Source organism: Physeter macrocephalus, chromosome 2 (genome assembly GCF_002837175.3).
Source record: "Physeter macrocephalus isolate SW-GA chromosome 2, ASM283717v5, whole genome shotgun sequence".
NCBI classification, from domain to species: domain Eukaryota; kingdom Metazoa; phylum Chordata; class Mammalia; order Artiodactyla; family Physeteridae; genus Physeter; species Physeter macrocephalus.
The window spans coordinates 33,073,720-33,095,105 of NC_041215.1; the positions used below are offsets into that span (position 1 = coordinate 33,073,720).

Below are 21,386 nucleotides of genomic sequence, written 5' to 3' on the forward strand. Positions count from 1 at the left end.
CAAAATAAATAAATAAATAAATAAATAAATAAATAAATAAATAAATAAATAAATAAAATAAAAATAAATTAAAAAGTGATACAAATGAACTTATTTATAAAGCAGAAACAGATTCACAGACATAAAAAACAAACTCATGGTTACCAAAGGGGAAAGGTGATGGGGAGGGATAAATTGGGAGTCTGGGATTAACATATACACACTACTATACATAAAATAGATAATCAACAAGGACTTACTGTATAGTACAGGGAACTCTACTCCTGTAATAACCTATAATGGCAAAGAATCGAAAGAAGAATATATATATATATACTCATATATATATCTGAATCACTTTGCTTTACAACTAAAACTAACACAACATTGTAAATCAACTATACTCCAATAAATTTTTAAAATTAAATATCATGAAAAAAAGTAAAATTAAATTACAAAATGAAAAAAATTGGGAAAAAAAAGTTAAGTACCGTATGCTGAAGTGTTCTTCGTATTGTATATACTATATATCATATCATTATCCCAACAAACCCTGAGGTTGTTTTTATTAGCTCCTTTCCCCAGAAAAGGAAACTGAGGCTCTGAGATGCTAAGTGGCTTGGATAAGGTCACATGACTAAGGGGGTAGAGTTGGAATTCCAGCTGAATCCAAGGATGCCCTGCTGACTACATCCAACGAGCTGCTAAGTTGGCATTTTGGGTTACGGCAGCTGGTGAGGATGCCAAAGAGACCCCTCCCAGGGCATCTCAGATCAGATCACTGCACTGTGCATGTTGCTTTCTGCTAAGTCAGCTTGCTCTGAGAGCCTCAGCTATCTTCCCAGACTCGGGTACTTGGTAATATTTTATTCTGTTTTAATTAACCTCTGTAACTGAACCACCTACTGTCATATATTTCAGTGAGGCCCAAGTAAATGGGGAAAATGAGTATGTTGTGGGTAATGGGTGAAAGTAAGGCAGCTCAGAAGTGGAGGTGGGTGGAAGAAGGAAAAATAAGTAATTCAAGGAACACCCAAGGCACAATTCCTTATTAGAATACTAAAGGGAAGCCTCAGGGAGACGTGGATCAGGTGTGCTATGGAGCTGACTTCTCCTGGGGTTTCCATCCCAGCTAAAGAACTAAACAGGAAGAAAAAAAAAAAGAACGAAATGAGAAAACTTATCATGAATAACCGTCTCACAGTAAATGATTGTTTGCAAAGCAACTTCTCTTCAACATAATGATTCAGCCTATAGACATCCCCCCAATCAAGTGTTCTCTGATTTAACCACATCAGATGGATGGGCTGCTGAGAGCAAGAAAGAAAACTGGCGACAGCTCCAAGCTTGGGGATCACACAGGAGAGGGTTGGGCTGTGTGAATGGTGGAAAAACAGTCATCTGGGTAGAGGGGTACAAAATGGGACACAAAGGATGGTGCTAGAGGGATAAAAAGGATGGTTCAGTGGTGAGAAGGAGAAGGCAGAGAGGTGGTCCAAAGTGTGCCTCTTCGTGATGGCCCATGGCCCGGATGAAAAGTTTTCTCATCCATACAACCAGGTAGAGCTAAGGGGAAGCTCTCTTTTCTAACAGCAGGACATTCTTTTATTTATTCATAAGCAAGTATAGAAATTTTTATGTGAGTTTTAGTAACTCTGTTCTTTGCCTCTCTTGCCCTTACTTCACCCTTGTACGAAGCGACATGGCACAGAACAGAAGGAGAAAATGGTATAAAGTTTAAATTCTGGTTATCTGATGATCCAAAAAAGGAAACTTATTGTTCTTGTTTTTTTTTTTTTTAAAGCAGGATATTTAAGGGATGATTTTTTTTTTCTCAGCATGTGGAATCCTGGAGCTTCAAGCTACTCTTTAGCCCTAGAATCTACTTCTCTGCCACAGAGAAATTGTTTAATAAATGGTGCTAAGCCATGAGTGAAAGATGGGTGAATGACTCCAGTTAAATATATTTTTACCTCTCTGTCTTTTGGTACATTGGGCCATGGTGATTCTAGAATTAACTGATATTTGCTGCATTGTTGGCTGTTACCCACCTTTTATTATCTCACCAGAAATATTTACTCAAAATTTAACCTCAACTTTTTGCTGCAGGTTGATTTTCTCCCGGCTATCAAAGAGTAGTTAGAAGGGATCACACTGCTCCCAAAGTTATCTTTTTAAACATTTATCTTGAGCGGTTCTGTTTGTAAAGACATGTCTAATCCAGCCCCAGGACCTTGACCTTCACAAGGGCCCTTCACTCCTTTCTCTGGAGACTTAATGAGACAATTGCCTTTAGGAAGAAGATGGTGGTTACATCCAAGAGTTTAGAGTTTTGCTGTTTCCTCACGTAGGATATTCTTTGCTCTCTCGGACCTCCTTTGATTTCCCCAAAATCTCCACCTCTGGGATCTCCACACTCAGTGCAGTGAGGATGCTTCAGACTCGGTCGTGTCCTAAATGGGGCAGGAATTCTGAATCCTGAAAGAAAAGAAAGGCTCTATCTCTTACTTTAAAAAATAATATTGTACAATCTCAACTGGTGGCAATTTTTTATTCATGAATGTATTTATGAGCTATTCCATGTAGAGATTAGGAAGGGTTTATCTGGGTTTTTACTCACTCAGTCCCCGAATTCCACATGCATCTAGCAATGTAGTCAGAGCCAGAGCCTTGGGTTGGAAAGAGTATGCTTGGCAATAGTAGGTTCTTCATACATTAACTTCTGAGTGAATGAATGAATGATTTTTTTTCCTTTCTCCCCATACTCTCTTCCTAGAAAAATATGCCCTCCCCTTGCTAGGTATGCTCTATTTTATTCCTTAAATTGTCACTTAAAGTATATATCCTGGGGCAACTTGATACTGACTTGTTTACACTAACAATCCCATGATTGGGTTTCGGATTGTTTTTATTTTATTTTTATTTATTTATTTATTTGTTTGTTTGTTTATTTATTTATTTAGGCTGTGTTGGGTCTTTGTTGCTGCATGCAGGCTTTCTCTAGTTGCAGTGATTGGGGGCTACTCTTCATTGCCGTGCACGGGCTTCTTATTGCGGTGGCTTCTCCTGTTGCAGAGCATGGGGTCTAGGTGTGCGGGCTTCAGTAGTTGCAGCACGTGGGCTCAGTAGTTGTGGCTCCGAGGCGCTAGAGCGCAGGCTCAGTAGTTGTAGCTTGTGGGCTCTAGAATGCAGGCTCAGTAGTTGTGGTGCACGGGCTTCATTGCTCTGTGGCATGTGGGATCTTCCCGGAGCAGGGCTCGAACTCGTGTCCCCCGCGTTGGCAGGCAGATTCTTAACCATTGCACCACCAGGGAAGCCCCTCAGATTGTGTTTAGATAGAGTGTTTTGTGGTACATCTGATAGGACATGATAGAAGGCATCATACACTCAAGGAAAAAAAAAAGGAACAATACAAAAATGGGAAAGCACAACTTCTAACCAGGGGTTGATCATTTAAAACTAACATATCACATCATTATCTTACAGAATTCTAGATGGAGTAAAATAGTTAATACTTCACCAAAGGTAGCATTAAGGACTGCTTTTGTGCTTTTTGTTCAATGATGCCACCATCCTATCATCTATTTGGAATATTTCTAATAAGCAATTTAAGACCTGTTGGTTCCAGAAGACAAAACATAGCTATGAAGTACTCTTTTTTTTTTTTTTTTTTTTTTTTTTCTTTTTTTTGCGGTACTTGGGCCTCTCACTGTTGTGGCCTCTCCCGTTGCGGAGCGCAGGCTCCGGACGTGCAGGCTCAGCGGCCATGGCTCACGGGCCCAGCCACTCCGCGGCATGTGGGATCTTCCCGGACCGGGGCACGAACCCACGTCCCCTGCATCGGCAGGCGGACTCTCAACCACTGCGCCACCAGGGAAGCCCCAGGTATCTATATTTAACAATGCACAGGGAGAATAATTTCTCCTGATTTTTAAAATTTAGGAGTTTTTTATTACAAAATAAATATGTCCTATTATTATTGTAAAACATTCAAATATTGCAGAAATATTAAATAGAAAGGAAGTTCCTTCCTCACTATCACTTCGGATCCTCTTACTTCCACCCAACATGTAAAATTTTATACCTAGAGATAATAGTTGGGCATGTAGGGCACATCTACATATAAATATCTTCCTATGCACATACCATATTTAGTAATATGAAAGTTCATTCAGTTTTTATGAAATGTGAGATTGTATTAAATGTGTTATCTGCAGCTTGTTTTTCTACATGAACTATGTCTTGAAGAGCTTTGACCTGGCATCATTAAATAAGCATAAACATGAATGCCTCCGGTCCATTTTAATGGCTGCAAAGTGAGTTATATCATAACTTACAGTTTATCATAAAATAATAAACATTTTATTTTTAAATGATGTTTTACTATTAGAAAAAAATATTGCAATGAACATTTTTGAGTCTTGACATACTTTATTTTCATTTTTAAAGTTATTATTTCTATCGCATAGATTTCTGGCTTAGAATTGTTAAATCGTCCACTTTTCTATTTTGATGAATGTGGCCAAATTGTTGAAGGGACTTAGGACTTTACCACAAGGGAGTCAGTTCAGAACTGGCCTCCCTGAATCTGGGGTGGAACGATAGTCTCTTTGAGCAAGTGGCTTCACCAGAGAACTCACTGGGGGTCAAAACAGAGCCACACAGGAAGACGTCAGTTACAACCTCCTTTGGCTCAGAACTTGCCGGAACCCTTCAGCAGGTGTGGACAGCTCTGACAGGACCCTGGTGATGTTGTATTCCCCTTCCGTTCTTTCTCTCAGCGTTTGTCATTTCTATCACGCCTGGTCCTGCTCTGAGACCCATGGCAACACTTTCAGCTATTTACAAATAAATAAATTCTCTGCATTATTTTCAAGAAGTAGAGTCTTCATCATTAAGAAGTAGAAAAAGGAGGAGAAGGAGGAGGAAAAGGAGGAGAAATAGTTCTATCTCCTCTGCAAATCTGCCTTCTAGATTTTTAGTGAAAATATCATGAAGTAACACATGTAATACACTCAGAACACACACAACTGTGGCTACTTATGCTGGCAGCACCCTCGTTTTCTGGATGTAAAATATAATTGATCTCTATGTAATATCATATTGTGTACTGGGATGATCAAATCCTGCATTTGTCACTTAGTGACTATCATTTAGCCTCTCTGAGCTTCAGGCTCTTGTTTGATTTAAGAAAAGAAAAAGAAAACCAAAAAGAGAAAAAGAATGCCTATCTCTGGGGAGTGCTGGCTAAGTTGGCATTAATTTGCTCGTCTAGCAGATATGCCAGGTATTTAGTTCTCAAAAATGTGTTAGTCATCATTTTTATTATTATTTTGTTTATTTTTACAGCATCTTAAATGAACTATGAAGCAATATTGACTTATAGAAGTTAAACTAATTTCTACGGAAGCTATACATACATATATGCAATAAAATGCATAAGATAACTAACTAGCATACCAAAGCAATCAAATATATCCTTCAGCCATCACACTCTAGGTGAGATAAGGAAAGAGCACTGAAGACCCTTCTCCCCGAAATGGGGCTGCCCTCTGAAAGTTCACTGGTAAAACTCACCGTGTCATGGTTGGAGTGTTTCTGCCTCCATGGAAATCAACCAGGAGACTGCTTGTTAAATGTGTCACCAAAGAGTTTGTGGACTCCCAAAATTCCTGTCAAGGTGACCTGTGTGTAATCTCAGAGAATGCAGGGCTGGAAAATCATTGCAAATTAGTCAACGGAAACGTAATCAAAGTGTATCTCGTGTGGAGAAAGCCTGTGTGAATGGAACGAGGAGAGTCAGCCCGAAACCCACAAGGACAACTCAAGGACTCAGGGCCAGGTTCTTCCAGCCCTGCCTAGAGAAGATGTAAACAAATGTGGGAAACACAGCTTCCACTCACGAGAGAGCCGCTCTCTGCAGGAGCCAGAGGAGGCCTGGGGAACAGGAGAGCACGCCGGTTATGGCAAAAGTTTTGGTTCCAGCCCTAGCCTCTCCACTTGCCAACAGTGCCCCCTGAGAAGTTGTATCTCCTCTCTCAACCTCTGTTGCCTCTGCTGTACAAGGCAGGCGATGTTATAACTCCATCATAGGGCTGTTCCGAGGGTGAAACAAGATCAGGTGTAAAACTCTATTCGTGTGCTCTCCTGGCCAGGGAAAGGCAAGAGGTGGCTCCCATCCTCAGGCCCTGAGATGTGAGATGCTCAGCTGAACCCCAGAGCCATCAGTAAGTTTAAGAATAGCAGCCCCACACCCAAGCAGGGCCTCTAACATATGGATCTTTTTCTTCAGGAAGAACTCCCCCAGTAAAAGGCAAGGGTGGCTTTAAATTGCATTTTATTTTCTACTCTAATATGTTAAATATTTTGGAATTTGGACCCTACCCGTAAGAGATAGAGACTTCTTTACAAGGTTTGAAGCAATAAAATACATCTTGTGGTCCACATGTGTATGTTTCTGGAGGTGTGGACACGAGTGAGAGGGAGGGAGGGGGCGGAGCAAGGAAAAGTAGGGGGCAGGTCAGGTAACTATCTCCCAGACCCAGGCTGACTCTGGGCCTCAGAGTAAAACTGAGGCCAGGAGGATGAGGATAGGGCAGCTGAACAGAGACCTAAAGTTGGGGAGTTTGGCGGAAGTTGTCGGTCAAGAATGAAGGAGGAAGTGAGGAAAAGAGGAGAAATGAAGATCCGCAGGTGTACGGCCTCAGCAGCTGAGAGCCTGGGACCAAGGCATTGACAGAACTGAGTAACAAGTAGGGTGGACGATCCCTCACACTGAAGCTGCGTGTCATGTCCCATTTATCACCTAACACAAAGCTGGCTTCATTCATTTTTATTACTTTTCTGGCCCCTGTAGGCATTTGAGTTTGTTTCTACCACATTAAACAACTTTGGAGAGATTTTCAGATTTTATATAAAAAGTATTTTTGGTAATATGCTCGGCATCATCAAAGTAAATATGAAGTCTTTTTCTCTGTTATTTGGAAGAGATTTTTAGTCTCGGAGCAAGTTTGTATATTCCAACACTTTGGCACCAGGACATCAAATTGATACAGACAAGATGCCATAGTGTATGAGGGAGACAGTGGTTGGCACTGATGGACAGACTTCAGAATCTACCATTTCCACCTTGAAAATGAAAGAAGAATCGGGGAGAAATAAAATCCTATAGTCATGTAGAGTTTCTACAGAAGTTTGGTCTCTATTCCACTTTGGTTACTTGAAGCTTGCTTTGCAATGTCTGCTTGAAAAAATATTAGAACATGGAGATTCTAATCTTATTCTGTGTATATGTGACATTCATAGATGTGCTTTCAAATAGACACAAGAATCTTATTCCAGATCCTTTGATTGACCTCTAAATACAGGTACTCAAATTACAGACAATGGATAGTGCATTTCTTTACATTTTGGGTGAATAGACCTGTAAGGGTATATGTACAGGTGAATATTTGATTTGTTTATAACCAAGATGAACTAGTACGTTTTTCTACAGATCTCAGGAGTTGTATGTCTAATCTTAACATTTAATTTTCCACTATGTTCTGTGTAGTGTGGAGACCTCCAAGACAGAATCATAGCTCAATGTATGAAAAGATAAATTGACTTGCTTGAGGCTGCAGTGATTCAGGGGCAAAAATGAGAACTCAAATAAGTGTAAACCCTACTATTTTTGAGCATTTACCATAGATCAGGCACCGTGACTACATCATATCATTTAATTCTCTCTATAACTCTGTGATATAGGCATTACCTCCATTTTTCAACTGAGGATACTGTGGAATCTCAGAAATAAAATAATTTGCCCAAGCTAATGCAGGTGGAAACTGGAGATCCGGGATTTCAGAACAAATCTGTGTGCTTCTAAATCTGTGTCCTTAAAGCACTTCCTCACACTACTTGGACCTTGCCATGCATCCTTAATTCATAATTTGACACATTATTTTCTTTGTCTTATGTCTCAGAGCTGTAAATAATATGCAAAGGATAATGAAATATAACGTTGATTTTGAGTGTTTTTTTGAGTGTTGTGTTGATGTCTTTGTGTCTACAGAGAGAGAACCAATATGAATTTGCTCCTCTGTGTTCTCATAAACAAATTGCTACATCATATACCTTGCCTTGATTGTTGTGACTTGGTGCTGTGTCTCCCAGTTCCCAGGAACAGACAAGGTGATCCATCCTGTGCTTACCTGAGGCTGTGTGGCTGGACAGTCCAGCCCACCCATGTGCAGTTATCAGACTGCCTTATATAATTCAGTTCAGCTCAGATTAACATATATTTATGGCATACTTGTTAAATTTAGGGTTGAGATAGGACACCAAGTGACTAGACCCCTGCCCCTACTGCCCTGTGGCCATAGACAAGTTATCTCATATCTCTTAGCCTCAGTTTCCTCATATGTGATGGAAATAATGGTACCCACTGCATAGGTATGTTACTTTTCCCCTAGTATATTTCTGGCTCAAAATCACTGCATATTCATTCAATGTCAGTTTCTTATCTACATTTCCTTTTTACTCTCAGTAAAATGGTGTGTCCTTACCATGAGTCCAAAAACACAACTCAAAAAAAAGGGAGATGCAAGAGGGAGGAGATATGGGGATATATGTATATGTATAGCTGATTCACTTTGTTATAAAGCAGAAACTAACATACCATTGTAAAGCAATTATACTCCAATAAAGATGTTTAAAAAAAGAAAGGGAAACATGAATAGCTTAACCCCATTCATTTTTAACTTTCTTGTCAGAGGATGACTAGTCAGTTTCCTAGTTGTGTAATTAACAGAGACAAAGCCAGAGTCATTAACTACAAAGATCTCTAAAACATAGAAAACAAATAAAAAGCAACAAACCACCTAGGTGATAAGAAACATCCTAAACTGATTAAAACCAGTTGGCAGGTGGCTGAAACAAGTCCTTGGAGTGATTTTAAGTGGTTTTGTGATGCTTATTTCAAGTTAGTTACTGAGATAGCCGATCTCTTCATGGAAAGAGAGGCAATGTTTCATGTTCCATCAGCACTGCATTGGGCAGGTGGGGTGCTGTGAGCTGCAAAAAGCAGCAGCAAGCTCTGTAAACTATCTGCTTTTCTGGAAAGACTTAAGGAAGATATAAAATGCTCTTGTTTTTGGAAGCTGATCATGGGTTTTGTAATTGGCATCCCAGACTTTCACGCATACCTATGAGATGAAAGGCACTCTGTTATTCCCCTGCTGCCCCAACCCTGCAGCAACCAGCCAAAATCACTTTTGAAAAGAGGAGGCTTGTTAAAGAATCCCTAGATTATCCACATTTTCTCCTCTCTTTTCTTAAATTTATGTTTTGCAGGACAAATGATACTGGCTTTCTTTCCTTCAAAGACCACTTGCCTGTCACTCAGATAGTTATCACTGATACCAACAGATCAAACTCAGAAGCTGCTTGGAGAATTGGTCCCTTGCGTTGCTATGGTGACCGTGAGTACTAAATTGAAAGAAGATTTCTCTCTGTCTTACATAAGCACAAGATGTTTTATTCCCTTATCCTTTTTCCCTGCAGTGTCCCCCAGTCTTGAAAATTATCTACATGCCCAGTGCTTTCCTGTACCCCATTCAAAATACAATGAACCATTCTCAGGATTTTTTCATTTGCAGGACACTTCTGGAATGCGGTATCATTTTATACAGAAGCCTCTTACCTCCACTTTCCTACCCTCCATGCGGAATTCAGTGCTGACATTTCCTTCTTTTTTAAAACCACGGCTTTATCTGGAGTTTTCCTAGAAAACCTTGGCATTAAAGACTTCATCCGACTTGAAATAAGCTGTAAGTGTTCTCATTTATGAATTTAATATAACTGGTCAACAGAAGTTTTAATCTTATCTTTGCCACCAACAACTAGTGTATTATTTAGATTATCAAATTAATCTCCCTGGGCCTCTGTCAAATTAACAATGATAATTTCTAGCTCCTCCTTGTGCTTTTTGTTTTATTATTACTTATCAGTGTTTAAAGAGTCATTCTCTCTTCAAACTAGTGCATTCCCAAAATTCCCATAGATTTTTATTTACAGTGTCTTTTATCTGATCCATGGGCATTTATTACCTATTCTTTTAAGCTTCCACACCACGGAACTTTTTCATTGCAATTTCTATGGAAAGCTGAAAACATTAGTATTCTGCATTCTATTTATACTTGAAGTCAAATTTTTGTTGTTCTTTTTCTCTGCAAGTAATTTCTTGACTTATTTCCCATCACCAGGAGTATGTGACTGACCAATCAGAATTTCCATTGTTTCTCTACCACTTCACCATGAACAGAGGTGTGTCTAGTGAGTTTGGTGTCAGGACATGGATCATTTTTTAACATCCCATCTCCTATATACAAGTTATATTAAGAAATAATCATAAAGTTAAATGAAAAGTAATACAAATACAGACGGGGAAGTGTTCTGTTAATGAACTTTTATATGTAATCATGCCAAAAAAAAAATTCCAGTGCAAAAAAGAAACACAATACAATAAAGAATTTTAATCTCATTCATTCATTTTTTATATAAAAGGGAAAAATACCTACATATTGGTCTGTTCAAGTAACATTAAAAGTTCTGTTCCGTAGACTTGACTTATGCAAATTTGTGAGTGAGTTCATCAGAATTGATTTGCTTTGCATGTTCATGTTCAAAAGAGAGTATAATCAGATTTGTCCGTTTATCTTCTCTCTTACTGATCAAAGGATACTTTTTATTAACATTAAATTTAAAATGTTTTTCCCATTAAGCAATAGATATAAACATTTTAGGAAAGATTTTAAACATAAGGCTAAGTTTGATAGAGATTCATAACACTCCCATTTTACAAAAAATTCCAGAAATTGCTATAATCTCTATGTATTTTTTTTCATGATCAGTGTTAGTAACTTTCAAATAGCTCTGAAATAAAAAAAAACCCACTAAAATATTTTTATTAGAAAATTCATCATGGGTTACTATTCTACTTGGTAAAACCTTACAGAGTTCCTAAGGTTTTGGAGTTGCTTAAGCTCTGTTTGGGTGCAGTTTGTGTTCACAGCCGCTGTGGTACTATATATTCCTTGTTTCAACAGTAGATCTGAGTTAAACAATGATAGCACAGTAACTGTAAAAATGGGAAATCAGAAATTGAGCTCTTATTCTTAAAAACAAACACATATTTGAGTCTGCATGTTCAGGAGCCAATGGTACGTCAGGAGTTCTTTATATTAACTTCCCTCTTGAATATAATATGTGGTAGGTAATAACATGTACTATCTGAAGCTTACACATTATTAAAAATTAATACTAACATCAGCATTTGTTACAACTTAAACCCACAAAAGTTTTTTGTTTTTTTTTTCCCCCCCGGTGGAGGAATGTTTCATTGCTGACATTATTTAGAATTACTGGTTTGTGGCAATAATAAAACACAGATCTACTTTTGGTTGCTTTTGCTAGTTTTCTGGTTCTCTGCGTTCAGTATACGCACTTCTTTCTTATACACAAGGTGGACTTCTCCCACCATCTTGCCCTTATTAAAGCCGTGACCGTGAAGACTTATGCTTTTTGTTAGGTGCCTCATTTACCTGGTTTTAAATGCATGTTTTCTATGATTTGATTGTGGCAATTGACCATATTACAATAATAATGTGACAGCATGAAATACCCTTGAAAACCTAAGTAATAATGTCTTAGCAACAGAAACTTGGAAATTTGAGAGCTCCAGAGAAAGAGACAGAAGTGCTGGCTGGAGGAGATGGCTGAAGTGCATGTACAGGTCTCCTGCAGAGCACAGAGCAGCTAAGTGTTTCTTCTGCAGCTACAGCACAATACAAGGAAAGGCATCTCTTTAACTGGTAGTTGTAATCTCCTTTTACTCCAATGATTTAGACTATTAATGGCAGGAAGCTCTTGTGGCTTTAGTGTGAAATAAGACCCCTCATAGCTACCTTGGCCAGGCTTTAAATATGTGGAGTTGAGTGCCAGCCATTTCATAATACGGATATAATAGCCTTAATGTAAATTTAATAACAATCAGGCCCTAAGGCCTTTCGATTCATTAAAGCAGCAGCAAATGTCATGGCATATTATCACAAGGTAATGAGTGATGATTTCGTGTTAATTATATGTCAGTGTCCAATTTGTTTGTACTTCCTCATACTATATTTTGTCCTTTGGGTTGCACAAAAATGTTTTCAGTGCAAGTGGTATTAAACCTGATAAAAATTTAAAATCCATTGATGTCATTGTTCAGCGCACACTTTTTCACCAGATCAGAGAATATGTATTTTTTGAAAGAGGAAGATTTTGTATCAACTTTTTTAAAGTACGAGGCCTCAAAATTTTCAGAATATTTTGTTTTATTATTATTACTTAAAAGGAAAAACAAACAAACAAATGGGGCTTATCTTGCATTTCTTACTAACAGCTGCACTCAACCTATGTCTTTTACACAGATGGAATTTTCACCCTAAAGTGTTCATAGTAAGATTCCTCTACAGATCAGCTTCTTAGAAAGAAAATGGCCTTCACATAAATGTAGTAGATTTCTCAAGTAGATCTCTTCCTCATCCCCAAGGAATATTCCTCTGTAACTGTCCGAACAGAAGTTTTCAAAATTGATGTATGCGAATTGTTGGACAGGGAACAAGAAGTTTACATAAAATTTTCAATTTATTTCTTTCTGGGTCACCTCCAACTAAGACATTTGAATTTTGCAGCTTTAAGATTAGTTCATATTCTATAAAAGCAAGATGTTTCATTATGTCCTCAAGTCTTAATGGATTTGTTTCAAATGAGACTGAGAAAAAAATAGCTATTTTGACGATTACCTCACAATGGCTCTGCAGGTTGAAACAGATATTTTGCAGTGGATGGGGGATCAGAAGGAAATGGCTGTTGAGATCAGTATGGCATAGTGGAAAGAGACTACTGGTTAGAACCCAATGTGGATTCTAATTTCTGTTTCTCTAACTCTAATTGTGAGCAAGTTCCTCACCCCTTCAGTGCTTATTTATGAAAATGGAATTGTTGATGCCCATATGTCAATCAGATGCATTTGGCTGCAATTAAAAGAAAATTCAATCTTAACTGGTAGACACAAGGATGGGAATTTATTGGTACCAAGACACATGACCAAGTCCAGAATTGGTGGGGCTCTTTATTTCTGGTTGGATTCAGGAGTTTAACAAATGTTAGCAGTGCTCTAATTTATTTCTCTCCCTGCTCTGACTTCTTAATCTCTACTTCCGTCAAGGCTATCTTTCCCTCAAGAAGGAGCCACGTTTCAGCTGGTGGGAAAGCACTTCTTTGCCAGCTATCCACACAATCCTCCTGATATGCAACTCCTCTGACTACCTAGGAACAAATGCCTCTAGACAGGGAAGTAAAGATTTCAGACTGGTTTTGCCGGAGCCCAGCCTTACCCCTTGGGTGGTAGGGGCAGCTAGCTGACCTTAAAGCCTGTAGGGGAAAAAAAAAAATCATTTTCACTCCTAAAAGTCTGAGTTCTTGGCTGAGAACCATGTGATAAAAAACAGAATAACAAGAGGAAGAACAAACAGAAGTTTATTAACATGTATACCTCATGTAGGGATGGGAGATACCCAGAGGAAATGAGTGACTCAGCGAGGTGACTTAGACCTCCAGTTCATATGACATCTTAAAAAGAGAAAAATAAATTTTTGGAGAAATAATAGAATAAAGGAAAGCAGTTTTAGGCTTCGAAAGTAGAGATAAAGGCTAGTTAGTCAAGTTTGTTATGTTGATTCTTCTGGTGGCATCTCGAGCCTGATAGGGTCTATCGTTGTCTCCAGGTGATTAATGTTTGTCCTCTTGGTAGAGAGGGGAGGAGGGATGGAGGAACAACTAAATTTATATCTATATCTCTATATCTATATCCTCATCTGTATCTATATATCTAGAAATTTGAGTTCTGACTTTCAAATGTATCATATCAATAATATTACCAACTGTGATGGTAACTTGAAGATACAATCCTCAGATCCTCAAGAATAGAAAAGATTAATTCTAATAATAATTACATTTATACTAAATGGTTGAGTACTCTAATTAGACATAGTACTGAATGTTTTATATTCGTTATTTAGTTTTCAAATAATCTCATCTATAATCGTCAAGATATTGCATTATGATTTTCATGTTCAACTCACAGTCCAATATGCAGATGAGCAAGGTGAGCCTTGAGAGGGTAAATAACACACCCAGCATCACCCAGTAAGATTCAGAATCCAGGATTCAATTCTCTGTTCATTCGAACAACTCCCTACTCTGCTTTGCAAAACTGTCTCAAGAGCCAAGAATGTTAGAAGGTGAGAAAATAGCATGATTTTCCTCCATGTTTTGAGGCATAGGACATTCAGCAGGTCTTTACAACTTAATGCAAAACTGTGTGTGCTTTTTTTCTGGAATAGGAGCCACAGTTGTCATCAGCTCCTCCAAGAGTCCATGTCTCCAAAAATGTGTCACAATATTTCATTTACTTCTCATTCTACAGATGAATACATGGAGGTCAGAGGTGGTTAGGAGACTACATTAAGGCCTTACATCTTCTTCTTTATTCCGTTATGGTGCCTGAGACATCTCACATGCCTGACCTGTGTAGGGCTGAGATGGTGTCACAGTTTGAGGAAGGAAGAGCATTGTACAGGAGCCTTAGAAGGCATCTTCTGATCTCCTAGGACCACTTGGTGTACAATCTCTCATGCTTGTGTCAGCTTCCTCCACTTGACATGCCCCTTCTTGGTCAGTCTTCTCAAAAGTACACCATGAGCTCATTTTGTTTCATTCATCTCTGCCTAGCACAGGCCCTGGCTGGGTAAAAACCCACTGAAAGACTCCAGTGACTCCTTCACTTTGTCTTGAACCGTAGGGTGTAAATGATAAGGGAGGATATTTGTCAGACAGCTGGGGGGAGAAGATGGTAAGTTCATGATAGAGGTAATGCTGCCACTGGGCCTCCAGCTTTCCCATTGAGAACCACTGAGCTATGCCTATCCCCCCAGCAAATGAGATCTAGTTGACGTTGGCCTCAGGTGTCCTGTCCATCAAGTCACTAGCCAGTGTTGGAGGTATCACCATGTACTTACATTTATTTTCATTCAGTTTTTTCCAGGCACCCATATTATATATCTAGCTTTGACTGCCGGGTAGGGACTGCATAGGTTTGGGGGATGGTGGTTTTCTCATAGGACAAGTGGGTTAAAAAGCGAGCTCCAGAGACACATCACCTGGATTTAAATCCTGACTCTGCCCCCTCTGGGTTGGAGCGGCTTCTCAGCTATCTGTGGGTCAGTTCCCTCCTCTGTAAAATATTACCTTTCTCATATGATTGTCGGGAGTTGATTGATGAAAAATGCTTAGCAGAGTGCCTGGGTCATGGGAAGCGCTCAGTACATGTTAGCTATTATTATTGCATTTCACTGATTCTCCCCTGGTTCTAGGAGGAGTGAGTTGAACATAGTAGGTCTTTAACAGTGACTTGAATAAAGTTAAATAATAATAATTTTAGAAGGTTTTTAAGGAACCTAACACCTTGGTATAAAACTAAAAAAAAAAAAATTAAAGAAAATTACAAAATTGCATTTAGTGTGTGCAGGGTAACATTTTAATGAATGAAATTTTAGTTTGATGGGAGCTTCCTGTATACAAGGCCCAATCCTAGGTTCTGGGTGTCCAATTCATCTATAGGTTGCAGACTAGCTGGGGAGACAGACCATAACCAGATCATTATACAACAGAGGGATAAATGCGGGGGCAGAGATAAGTGCAGACCAGAAACTAACAAGGAGGTAGTGGTGACAGGGGGTGGCAGGCCGTCACAGCAGTGGAGCAAGCCTTCCTTCCACAGAGATGTGCTGTCTGCGTGGAACTGGATATCCACAAGACCAGCTTTGCAGGAAGGCTTTTTTTTTTTTTTTTAACATCTTTATTGGAGTATAATTGCTTTACAATGGTGTGTTAGTTTCTGCTTTACAACAAAGTGAATCAGTTATACATATACGTATGTTCCCATATCTCTTCCCTCTTGCATCTCCCTCCCTCCCACCCTCCCTATCCCACCCCTCTAGGTGGTCACAAAGCACCGAGCTGATCTCCCTGTGCCACTCCCAGAGGACATCTGCATCAGCGCTCACAGAGGTAGGGGGTAGTGACCCTGGCCAGGTGAAGGGCACCTGGGTGGGTCATCCATAGCTTCTAGTACAGTGGTTCTCAATCTTCAGCATGCGTGAGAATCATTTGGAGGTGGGGTGAAGAGGTTTAGCGAGTAAAAGTACAGGCCACCTAATTAAATGTGAATTTCAGAGAAGTACTTTCCTCATATGAGTATGCAGTATTGCGTGGGACATTGTTATACTCAAAAATTGTTCATTGTTTATCAGATGTATACGAATCTAACTGGGCATTCTGTATGTTATCTCCTCCCCGGAGGGCTTGGTGAGACACAGTTTGCTGCTGTTCCTGATTCATTAGGTCTGCGGTAGAGGCCGTGAATGTGCCCTCCTAACAAACTCCCAGGTTCAGCTGATTCTGCCGACCCAGGGTCTGCACACATGCTGAAAACCACGGTTATAGTGCTACGTACTTTAAGAATATGTCAGATTGTTCCTCAAAATCATTTTTACGGTCTTTTCCAAGTCCCGTAAAGGAAAAGGCAAAGTCCTGACAAAGGCTTTTAAGGGCCCAGGTGCCCTGGCAATTACCTCCCTGGACTCGTTCCCTAATCCCCTCTCCATTGTCGAGAAACTCTGGCTGCACAGTTGTTTCTGGAACAAACCAGGCACAGTCCAACCCAAGGGTCTTTGCACAAGTAGATCCCCCCAATTAAATGGGTCTCCCCTAAACAGGTACAGGGGTTCAGTCCTTTACCTCCTCCAGCCTTTGCTTAATTCTGTCTTTTCACCTGATTTTAAATTGCACCGCTCCACCTCCACCAATCTACGTGGCATGTCGATTTCCGCAGCATTGTCTCCACCTGACAAGCAAGAAATGTATCACCGCTTATTATCTACCTGCTCCCGCTAAAACTCAAGTTCCACAAGCACAGAGATTTGTGTGTATTGTATTCACTGCTATTCACAGCAGTGATAGAGTTTCCCAGGATGTAAGAGGTGCTCGACAAACGCGTGCAATGTGTGTTTAAAGAACGGAGATGCCCTAGTCTGACACTGTTCATGCTGTGGACACAGGCATTAAGTCACTCTGTGGACACAGGCGTTAAGTCACCCTATGGACAGGGCTTAAAAAACCTTTTGCAGAAAATGTCTCCTTTGCAAATGGGTAAAGCCAAGTCACCCAAGGGTGTGTGTGTCAGGGCATGGGGTGGGGTTGGGGACAGTAGGACTTTAAAAATGCTTTTGCAAGATGACTGAGCAATTTGATCATTCCACAGCTGTCAGCTATCTGTTGTTTTTGTGGTTGTTAATAATCAGGCAATAGGGTCAGGTGGAAGATATTCCCCTCTCCATAACTCTTCCTTTGACCAGAGAGCGTATCACAACCAAGATGAGGCTGAGAGCCCATTCTGATAAACATGCAGGCGTTCACCAGCAATCAGGCACCAACCATGCAGTCATATATTTTTATTAGTTCAGGGAGTTCCATATACGTTGTCCCCAAGCTTTCCAAAAGCAGGGTGAAAATTTCCTTCTGGGGCAAATGCACTGATATCTACATGGCAGAACAGTTCAAACCTTTCATCTCTTCAGGGATTTGAGACATCTGTGAAGGCAGAGAGGCTGAGGAGGAAAATCCCAGCCCTGCAATTTGCTCTCAATACAGGGTTCAAGGGAAGGTGCTGGGATGACGGGCTGCTCAGACCCTGTCCACCCAAGGGTGGTGGCATCCATGCAGTTTTTTTTTTTTTTTTAACATCTTTATTGGAGTATAATTGCTTTACAATGGTGTGTTAGTTTCTGCTTTACAACAAAGTGAATCAGTTATACATATACGTATGTTCCCATATCTCTTCCCTCTTGCGTCTCCCTCCCTCCCACCCTCCCTATCCCACCCCTCTAGGTGGTCACAAAGCACCGAGCTGATCTGCCTGTGCCATGCGGCTGCTTCCCACTAGCTATCCACCCTACGTTTGGTAGTATATATGTGGCTTTTAGCAAAATCTTTAGCATTCCTCCCCTTCAACCTCAAGAGTCTTTACCTATGTTTTTAGAGAGAAATACATTTACACTCAATATCTCAGTAATTGTTTATTTGGTCTCAAGATAAGCAGGGCTGCAAGGTAGCATTGGTGGCCTGATAAGAAACAGGCAGTGGCTCAAAGGGCCAACTTCACTCTTATTTAATCTTTCAATTGTTGAATCTGATTTGCTCCCTTCAATTCTGTTTCCGTTAATGCATGGGTTTATGAGCCAAAGACAACTGACGTGGGTTGGTGAACCACGCCACGGTGATGATAATAATAACAATAGCTATCATTGTTGAGGACATCCTACACGCCAGGCACAGTTCTAAGAACTTTCTCAGGATGAATTTATAAACAACCTGACAATTAGGTATTGTTTTTATTCCCATTTTACAAAGGATAAAAGTAAGGTGACAAGCTCGAGAACTTACCTCAGGTCACGGGGGGTGCCAGAGTCCGTGTCTCAAATCCCATTTGTAAAGCTTCTATCTTATTGCTTCTCTTTGCAGTCAGGGCTCACATTCACCAGGAAGCCAAACAATTCAAACTCTCTGCTACTTGAAATTCTGCGTATTGGGGGCTTCTTATACCAAGGCTGGCTTTCTGTTAGGGTTTAAAGGCTGAGGAAGGAGCGGTCCAGGGTGATGACTGACCTTTGGTATTGCTGAATATTCAGATCTGTTAGTTGATGACCTTGTCAAAGAAATACACATGTCCTATCTCGGGTGTAAAGGAGGGGGCCCATCACAAGGTGCTGAGAAGGAGGAGAAGGTCTGGAATATGAAGGCTCCTGCTCCTGAGAGGGGACTGTCTTCCCGTCAACTTCAATTTATAATTTACCTCTCCACATCCTTCAGATTTAGAATTCTTACATAATAAAAGAAAATACAAGAAGATATACTAAAATAGAGAAAAAAGATGGAGATTATACTTTTGGAGTCAGATTCTACTTACTATCTAGGCAACTTCAAGCAAATTATTCCTACTTCTCTGAACTTTCATTTTCTCACCCATAAAATGGGCATAAAAATGAGACCTTTCTCATAGAGTTGCTTTGAAGATTAAAATGAGAGAATCTATGGGCAGTGCTCCTCAGAGTGCATTGTACTACTTCTCTCTCTCTCTGTTAATGGTGGTAACACCACTGTCACCATCCCCATCATCACCATGACCACCACCATCACCACGATCACCACCATGACCATTGCCACCATCCTCACTACTACTGTCACCACAATCACCATCACCATCACCACATCACCTTCAGCACCATCATCATGACCACCACCATCACCATTATCACCACCATCAGCATCACCACCATCACCATCACCACATCACCTTCAGCACCATCATCATGACCACCACCATCACCATTATCACCACCATCAGCATCACCACCATCACCATCACCACATCACCTTCAGCACCATCATCATGACCACGACCATCACCATTATCACCACCATCAGCATCACCACCATCACCATCACCATCATCACCTTCAGCACCATCATCATGACCACCACCATCACCATTATCACCACCATCAGCATCCCCACCATCAGCATCCCCACCATCACCATCATGACCACCACTGTTATCTTCCTGTCATCATCATCATCAACATCATCATCATCACAGGTAGCATTACCCCTGACTGGCTCTTTCCTGTCTTGTACGATAAGCAGATTGCTATAGAAGGGCAGAAAGGGTCATGGAAGGAGCCCTGCGTGGGAAGTTGGGGGGATAGGGTTGTGTTTGTTCCCAGACACTGCCACTTGGCAGTGATGCAGACAAGGCACTTAAAATTTCTGAGCCTCCTTTTAAAAAAAAGTCATAGGAAAAAAAAATAAAATAAATAAAATAAATAAATAAATAAATTTTAAAAAGTCATAGGAATAGAATGAATTCTTGTATCATATGTATTGATGAAATAATACATTATAGAATAATAATATATACAATACACATATGTTATATATATATGAAATACATTATTATAATATGCATAATGAATAATACCAAGCACTGGACTTTCCAGGGTGTGGTCTTCTCCTTGCAGGAGTGTAGCTGCTTAGCTAACCAAGTATCTATAGCTGTCCATGAGGACACAGTTGAAGTCAGAACAGATCCAGAAAACCCAGAACCTTGGAGCAGGTGCGTTTTGTCAGATCAGCATCAGTGACCCTGGTCCCTATCCTATTTCTTGAATTCTCACAATGAGAACCAACTGGGACAAAAAAAGAGCTTGAGATTTAGTAGTTGGTAGTTATTACCATTAATGGTCATTTTAATACTGCAGGGATTTCATCTGAAGGCCTCTCTACCTAGCTATTGATGTACGATCGTTTTTATCATTCGTTCAGGGTATGCTTGTGCCCTAAATGCACTGACAACTCCCTTCATCCTTTTACCTGTTTCCTTTTTGGTTTCAGCTCCTTCCGAGATCACTTTTGCCATTGATGTTGGGAATGGCCCCATAGAGGTCATAGTCCAGTCCTCTTCTCCTCTGAATGACAACCAGTGGCATTATGTCTGGGCCGAGAGGAACCTCAAGGAGACCTCACTCCAGGTGGACGACCTCCCAAGGATGACCAGGGAGACGTCAGAGGAGGGCCATTTCCGGTTACAGCTCAACAGCCAGCTGTTTGTAGGTAGGGGACATCTTAAGGTGCCCTGTGTGCTAAAAACCCTACAAGACCACTGTAGAACCAGGCCCAAGGAAAATTACTATTTTATTTTAGACCTGGGAAATGATTAAAGTATTTCATACGGCATTTATAATTATAAACATAATTTCACAGATTTTTCCTTACTAGATTTATTAGCTACAACAATGGAAGATTATGTCATCGCTTAGCAAAGTTTGAGGGGGTCTACAAACTCTATTTGTATCTTTTCTCCTTGTACATATTATATCTTCAGATGTCCAGGAACCTCGATTACTTTTCATCCCTATAATCAAAACCTACTCTTAGAAAAAGGATGTATCAGCTATTTAAACCTTATTAGAAGTTGACTTTAAGTCAGTGGGCTACCATTCACCCTTCCTAGTCATACCTGACTCCTGATAATTATTGATAACCATGTAATGAAATATGTTACAGCATCTCCAAGGGATTTAGGGCATCAGTAATATGGTGGTGGAGGGAGCTATTGGTTTTTAAACTAGGAGCTTCTTTGATACTCCCTGAAATCACATCACTTAGGCGGCTGCCTGATAACTTGCACAGAAAAGCAGCCCTGG

General features: G+C 40.1%; 1 protein-coding gene across 1 annotated transcript in view; it reads left to right on the forward strand.

The window, feature by feature from the left end:
• The window catches only part of CNTNAP5 (contactin associated protein family member 5), an 879,838-nt gene that overhangs the window by 724,949 nt on the left and 133,503 nt on the right, over positions 1 to 21,386 (forward strand). The window contains exons 15-17 of the mRNA XM_024115033.1: positions 9,313 to 9,440; positions 9,618 to 9,788; positions 20,575 to 20,793. Of these exons, the coding sequence (XP_023970801.1) occupies positions 9,313 to 9,440; positions 9,618 to 9,788; positions 20,575 to 20,793 (518 nt within the window). The remainder of the gene's footprint in view (positions 1 to 9,312; positions 9,441 to 9,617; positions 9,789 to 20,574; positions 20,794 to 21,386) is intronic.